Here is an 8,185-nt window from a genome sequence, read left to right as displayed (position 1 = left end):
TTTTTGTTGTAGAATATGCTTTTTTTTAATATAGGGGATATATTCACACGTTATTGAAACGAAAATGATGGCGTATAAAATTGATTTTAAGATAAAAAATAAGACGATAAAGAATTAATTTGACGGAGCTCAAACTCAAAACACACGGCAGCAACAAACAGGATGAGATGAGTGAAAAGAACTGTCTGTAGAGCTCAGAGACAAGATTGTGTCAAGACACAGATCTGGGGAAGAGTTCAGAATAATGTCTGCTGCCTTGAAGTTTCACAGAAGCATAAAGCCTTCATTATCCTTAATGGAAGAAGTTTGAAAAAACCAGCTGGCCTCCTGGACAAACTGAGAAATCGATGGAGAAGGGCATTGGTTAGAGGGGTAACCAAGAAGCTGATGTCCACTCTAGTTGAGCTTGATGATCATATATGGAAATGGGAGAAAATTACAGAAGGCCAAACATCACTGCAACACTCCACCGAACCGACCTGTGCTTTATGGCAGAGTGGCCAGACTTAAAACTCTCCTCAGTGAAGACATATGAAAACCCACTGTGAGAAACAAGATTCTCTGGTCTGAGGAACCTCAGTTCCAAGCATCATGTATGGAGGAATCCAGGCACTGCTCATCACCTGCATAGTACCATCCCAACAGTAAAGTGTGGTGGAAGCAACCTCATGCTGTGGGGGTGTTTTTCAGTGGCAAGGACTGGGGGAATCATCAGAGTATGAATGAATGAATGAATGAATGAGGCATTTATATAGCGCTTTATTGTGTATTGCTGTACACCCAAAGCACTTTACAATCATCATGAGGGGGGTCTCTCATCAACCACCACCAGTGTGCAGCATCTACCTGGATGATGCGACGAAAGCCACAGTACAATGGCGCCAGTGCCTTCACCACACACCAGCTACAGGTGGAGAGATGAAGCCAATTAGCAGATATGGGGATTGTTAGGAGGCCATGATGATCAGAGGCCAATGGGCAAATTTGGCCAGGATGCCTCCAGCATCCCCTCTCTGGGATTTTTAATGACCACAGAGAGTCAGGACCTCGGTTTAACATCTCATCCGAAGAACGGTGCTTTTTACAGTAAAGTGTCCCCGTCACTATACTGGGGCATTAGGAACCACACAGACCACAGGGTGAGCACCCCCTGCTGGTCTCACTAACACCTCTTCCAGCAGCAACCTAGTTTTCCTAGGAGGTCTCCCATCCAGGTACTGGCCAGGCTCAACCCTGCTTAGCTTCAGTGGGCAACCAGTCTAAGTCTTGCCTGTGTCTCTCTACTATGGTGAAACTGAGGTTTGTAGTTACTTCAGAAACAGAAAGAATATGCTGTCACATTTCTGTTTTTTAGCTGATAAATCACAGGACAGCGTTGACAATAATTTCCTGAATGTTTCTATGTGCGCACAATCTGTTATGTGCGAGCTTGTGATAAGTGCGAGCTTGTGCGCACAGCATGTGCAGCAATAGCAGCTCATTAGTTTAGAGCAGAGATTAACTACCTGTACAACAAACTTTTTAAAACGTGAATTCACCCAATCAGTAATGAGTATCCACATGCTACAAACAAACATGCGTGAGATACAACCTCCCGCACTCGTCCATCGCCATCATTATAAGCTTCAACTTCGTTCTGATTTGAGTGATCCACATAGTTGCACATATATTAGCTAATGATGTTTAATATGTGAATTCTTGATAAGATGCAGCTATATTATGGGCTGTTGGCATTAATTGTGCTTGTGATGGAGTGGTAGTGGAGCGCTCTCGGAGTGAAAGAAACCACAACGCTCTGACTTTCAAAAAATCCACTCCTCATTCCAGTCAAAAATCACGCCGCTCCACTCCCACTCCTCTCCCCTCACATACTCTGATGCAAGAGTGGCTTATGGACAACTCAGTGAATGTCCTTGAGTGACCCAGAACCTTGGCTTGAACCCAACTGAACATTTCTGGAGAAACCTGAAAATGTCTGTCGGCCCCCATCCAACCTGACAGAGCTTGAAAGGTGAAGAGGTGAGAAGAAAAATGGCAGATAATTGCTAAATGCAGATGTGCAAAACTTGTTGCATCATACCAAAAAGACTCAAGGCTGTAACGGTGCTTCAACTTCAAGTTCTGAGTTAAGGGTATGAATACTTGTGTAATCTACTTATTTCAGTTTCCATCAGTACTTAGTTTATTTCAATCTGTTTTTTTGCTGTGTTATTATGGTGTATGGAGTGTAGACTGATGTGGGGAAAAGTACTTTAAAGGCAGTTTAATATAAGGCAGCAACATAAAATGTGAAAATACATATGAATACTTTTATATACAGTTGTGCTCAAAATTATTCATACCCTTGGTAAATATGATCAAAGAAGGCTGTGAATATTAATCTGTATCTTCAATCCTTTAGATATTTTATTTTTAAAATTTACTCAAATCTAACCTTTCATTGGAGAATAAGAATTTAAAAGCATGGGGTGTGTAAACTGTCATGTAAATCAACATTTTACCAAGAACATCTGTATTCTGGAGCCAAGCCAGACATGGTGAATAAAAAAAAAACATTAAGTGCAATTCCCTTTAGCACATCAAAGAAATGGCAGCAAGCCTTTTAGCAACACATCAATATGACCAGTGAGATGGTAATAGATAGTAACTATGAATAATGCAATAATCCATAAATATGCTGATCATGGCAAGACTCAGCAGCCAGTCGTGTTTTTGATGAGGAGGAAGCATATACATATGTCACATTATTAAACAATAGGCCTACTTTCTGTAATAATGTCTAACTTTTATTTCAAACATACTAATCTGTCCCAGATTGATATACTGTAAATATGCATTTGCTCTTTCTTCCATAAAAGCCATCTCAGGAGATTGGCATGACTTTTCTCTAATTCCACATTGTAGCAGGGGGTTCAGTGACACACTGGAGTTTAGGATCTGTCACAGAGGGTTAGAATGGCATGCTGTGATAATTGAAGACATCTGCAGAAATAAAAACATAAGCGTTGTAGAAAGACAATGTAGCATAGCTAGATGTTAAGTGTTGGCAAATTCATTTAAAGCTGCAAGAGAGTGATGGTGTGAAAACAAGAAAACAAGAATTGGGTGGGTCAGTTTCACTGCCTACTGTGTCCACTGTTTTATTAAATCTGCGTAACAGTTTATGCTGGTCAATATATTAATTATGGCTCCATGATCATAAAAACATACTTTTTTGTTTAGCATATTATAAATTTTAAATGAACATATAAATTACAAGTACTTGCTCTACTGCGTGTATAAAAAGTAAAAACATGTAAAAAAAAAAAAAAAAAATGTTTAAAACAAAGATAAAACTATCCTGCCACCTTGTGGTGGGCAAACTGATGCTCTTGTTGGCTCACATTTTTGAACATCTTTAAGATGTGTTGGCAAATACTGATAAAAGCCATTTTTATAATATAACAGATGTTTAGATAATTTAAATGCAATAAAAGCTAATTTAAATAAAATACATTTAAATATACTTTTTTTGACTAAAAAAAAAAAGATTCTAGTTTTTTTCCCATGTTCATTTTAGTCCAAGTTTTAGTCATTTTGTAGTGTCTAAAATATGTCTACATTGTTTTTTTCAGTTTGAGTTTTTTTAGTATATGAACTTAAACTAACGTCAGAAATGTTGCCTTGGCAACTAGCTGAAAAAAAAATTCTATTCAATTTTATTTCAGTTAATGTTTATTTCAAATAATGAAATTTTTTTTAAGTTTTAGATTTAGATTTAATAACCCTGTTCACAGCTGTGTATGCTATTACATCACAAAAAATTAAGGTTCACTCTTCATAAAACCTTTTAATAAAGATGTTAAAAGCAGAATGAAGATGTCTATCAATGTAAAGCCAAATTACATGCCTCAAATCTCAGACAAGATCTGTAAAAGGGCAAAGGTATGAATAATCATACAAAAATATTTTTATTGAAATTGGCAATCACAGTGAAAAGCTCTATGACAGATCTGAATGAATCACCCAGTGATGTCTGCAGATCTACTCCATTAAATCCAATTTAACTTTCTATCCAACTTTCCTTAGAAACAAAATAAGACTTTAATCTTAACATACTGTATTATATATTTTTTATTTACACGTGGTGCTTAAACCTATGTAGTCTAATCATACAGCAATTCAGGTATCAGTGTATAAACCGTACAAATTGAGATCTGATACACAGAACTGAAAACACGCCACCAAGGGGAACAGTGAGTCAATTATGAGAAGCAGTGCTATGCACAATGATGTCATATTCAAGGTATCTCTGGATTCACAGTTAAATCTTCACCCAAAACAATTTAAACCTGTTTTTTCCAGCAATTTTGGAAACAACACTCTCAAAAAACAAACATGAAATTAAATAAAGCTACTGGTTCACCAGATTAAGATTAAAGAGCAGGTCATATGGGTTTTCGAAAAATATATTTTTTGCAGTTTACAAACATAGCTATCCTTCAATGTAAACAGTCTGCAAAGTTGTTAATCAAAAAAGTGCATGATACATAAAGATATTGTCTCTCAAAATAAAGTTGACTCTGAACCGTTAACGAGTCGTCATATTTTCGAATATTCTGCCAGTTACCTATATACCTCACAAGGTAACACATTTGCATAATCCCCGAGAAATACAAACACTCTGACCTGACCACAAACACTTCCGCTAATTAGTGTTTAAATCATGTCTAACTGCACCTCAAATAAGTAAAATGAATGCAATAAAACTGCTGTCACATCACGTAAAGTACCACATACAAAGTTTAAACTTACCACTGAGAAAAGTCCTGATAAAAGTCGTGCTTGCGATGGAGTTTCCAGTTGAGCGACTGCATCGGTATCATCCTTGGACTCGGGCTCAAATTGATAAGGTAATATCAATGCCATTTTTGTAAACTTAAGCATTTTGTTTACAAGTAACCCTCCGGAGCAAACAATTAATTATGGTTCGTTTCCTACACGCATTGTATACGGAAAGACCAATCACAACAGACTTGGCCAGCTGACCAATCAGAGCAGAGTAGGCTTATGGAAGAGAGGGGTTTACAGACCTTAAGCTCAGAACTGCTTCGAACAAATCGTTTCGAAATCATTGTAATTTTCTCAGAATATTCATTTAATATTAGAATAATTTTTCAATGTTTTCTAACCTTAGATGCATTTAAACCTGTTTAAGGGACTCCACCACAATATTAAAACACTTTAAAATACCATATGACCTGCTCTTTAATGATTAAAATAAAGGTGACCTCATGATTTGATGCTGCACATTTACTTAATTTCCACTTAAACATTCTTTAAATGTTTCACAAAATACATTGCTAATGAACCGTACAAGTCAAAGGCAAGTCAAAGTTTTCAGACTCATTCAGGTATAATTACACATTTCACTGATGTTGGATCAGTTGCCTCATATCACAAGCTTATCTTTATTTCCTCATATGTCTACACAACTGTGTGTTACCATAGACAATGAGAGTGTTAGGGACAGGAACGGGCAGCGATTTATTGTTCTTTGTTCTCTTCCCATGGTGGAAGTCTTTTCACCAATGCCTTGTGGTCAGTTTTAATGCTTGCCAGCAGGCCGCCCTTGTTTCCCTCTGTCCCAGAGTAATCAATATGCTCTCCTTTGAGAGTTGTCATTTGACCACCAAGAGACCTCAAGATGGCATCACCCGCACAGATATCCCATTTTTTGATGTACGTCACATGGATGTAAATATCGGCCGTATCTTGTTCCTCATCAGTGGGGTCTAGAAGAGCTAGTACCTTATATCCTTTGGAGACAAAAAAGACACAAAGGTTGCAGTTGTATTTCCCCTGCTGCAGTCTACATGACAATCACAAAATATTTACTTCTGTATCTCTGTGAATAAGTATATTCTATAGTAGGGAGGGATTTGAAATTTTATCCATTTGGAATTGAGTGGATTGTGAAAATTTTGGGTGACAAGATAGGGTTGAATACATAAATATAAAAGAAATACTATTTGAGCTGGGGCAAATTATGTTAAAGTATATTAAATATTTAAATGTTTATTAAATATAAAATTCTAATCAAATATAAACATTTATATTAAATTATAATTGATTAACTATTACAAAAAAATTTTTACTTTGTAAAAACATGCACCAATGATTCATTCACAATAGCACCAGAAACATGTATTAAAAAAGTAAATTGGGTCAATTCTGTTTTAATGTTGATTTAAATTTTGATTGACTGCTTGCATCAACCATGTACAATTAATTTAAATGTCTTGAAAAAGCTGTTTAAAAAAACTTAACATATTAATTTAATTAAATAAATAAAACAATTGTTGCATAAATATTAATATTAGCAAATAAGTATGGAGATTCATTGTTGATATTAATATTTGTGCAACAACAAAATTAATGTTTCATACACTACCAAGAGTCAAAAGTTTGGAGTTGATTATTTTTTTTTTTTTTAAGAATTCTCTTATATTCACCAAGGCTGTGATGATTTGATCATAATGCAGTAAAACTACTAATAATGTGAAATATAATTTTTAATGTGAAATATAATTTTTCATGTGAAATAATATATTTTAAAATGTAATGTGGTCATGTAATGGCAAAGCTGAATTTTCAGTAGACATTACTCGTCTTCAGTGTCACATGATCCTTCAAAAAAAATCATTCTAATATGTTGATTTGATGCTAAAGAAATGTCTCAGGTTACACATGTAACCATGGTTCCCTGAGGGAATGAGACGCTGCATTAGTGTTGGGTCGTTCTTGAACGATTCGTTCATTTTGAACTATAACACGTAACATTTTAATTATATTTTGCTAAAATGAACGAAATGACTCGAAAAAAGATTCGTTCATTTTGCTGAACGAGGCTCAAAGGTCCGAGTCGGTAAAATGATCCGAACTTCCCATCACTACGCTGCATCGAAACGCTATGGGTACGCCTTCAGCGTGACCATGCTCTGAATCACGTGTGTAATCAGTCCAATGGATGGGCGAGACGTCACGGTCGGGGTGATGTAGTGACCAAGTAATCCTATCTGAATGCTTTGTTGCAGAAGACAATTTGTGCAATTGTTTTCACTAAATAGCTGCACGGTTTGTGTTTGTTGTTGTTCATACTCAATATATTTCTCTGAAAAAAAGTCACTTTTTTTTACTGTTTTGTTATTATATAACACTGATTCGATTTTCTTTACTCCCTAAATGTTTTTTGGACATCTATATTGTTAGTAAACTAAATAGACCTGTTTTTCACTGAAAAGCGCCTATAACAATATTGTAATAAATGGCTATAACTTGATTGGGGAATGTTATATGTAGACAATTTTATTTGGAAGTGTAAAACACCCAAAACTTCAAAAAAAAAATCCAAACTTCAGGAGTTTCTGTTTGAGTACACAGTAAAAAAACACCCAATTGTTGCTTGCCTTTTTCTTAAAATTCTGGAAATTCATTCATTCTTAGAAAAAAAAAAAAAAAAAGTGAAACTGGGACTTTAAATTAGCTAGACTGAAATTTCAAGTTCTCCTGTTTATAATTATATATGACACTTGATGCTGACTGCTAGAATAGGTTTTAAAAAACAAAGAAAAGTGCAGGTGTGTCAGGTGCCCCAAAAATGTTCTAGGTTTTTAAGGGTTAACTTGGTCGAGCTGGCGGTCTCCGCACCAAGAAGTGAAAAGCTTCCACTTCAGGGCATACAGTTTCCTCATAGAGGGAGCTCTGGATTGGAGGATGGTCTCAACAACCTCGGTTGAGAGCCTGGAAGCTATGAGTTGTGCCCCCTCAGGGGCCACACCCACAGCTACCACTGCTCCGGGTGGGGTGAAAGATCGTACCCTTCGCCTGTGAGAAGAGATCCCTCCTGACGAGAATCTCCCATGGAGAGCCATCGAGAAGGGAAATCAGGTCCGAGAACCATACTCTGCCTGGCCAGAACGGGGCTACTAGCAGCAGACGGCCCCCTTCCAGGTGCACTCTCTCCAGAACTCCCGGGAGCAGAGCCGTCGAGGGAAAGGCGTACAGATGAAGCCTTGGCCAAGTCTGTACCATGGCATTCAGCCCCAGCGGAGCTGGATGAGTCAGAGAGAACCAGAGGGGACAGTGCGATGTCTCCTAAGACACAAACAGGTCCACCTGAGCCTGGCCAAAAACTCTCCATATC

General features: G+C 37.0%; 1 protein-coding gene across 2 annotated transcripts in view; it reads right to left on the bottom strand.

Annotated features, from left to right (window-relative positions):
• Positions 1-5,206: 5,206 nt before the first annotated feature.
• bpnt2 (3'(2'), 5'-bisphosphate nucleotidase 2) overlaps positions 5,207-8,185 on the bottom strand; it is a 31,694-nt gene continuing 28,715 nt past the window's right edge. For both annotated transcript variants that reach the window (XM_016526708.1, XM_016526710.1), the window contains one exon: positions 5,207-5,798. In XM_016526708.1, the coding sequence (XP_016382194.1) occupies positions 5,527-5,798 (272 nt within the window). In that variant the 3' untranslated portion in view covers positions 5,207-5,526. The remainder of the gene's footprint in view (positions 5,799-8,185) is intronic.

This window comes from Sinocyclocheilus rhinocerous, unplaced genomic scaffold (genome assembly GCF_001515625.1).
Source record: "Sinocyclocheilus rhinocerous isolate Xijiao unplaced genomic scaffold, SAMN03320098_v1.1 scaffold3739, whole genome shotgun sequence".
Lineage (NCBI taxonomy): Eukaryota > Metazoa > Chordata > Actinopteri > Cypriniformes > Cyprinidae > Sinocyclocheilus > Sinocyclocheilus rhinocerous.
Note: the sequence above shows the minus strand (reverse complement) of the source record. Positions and strands in the feature narration are given on the sequence as shown.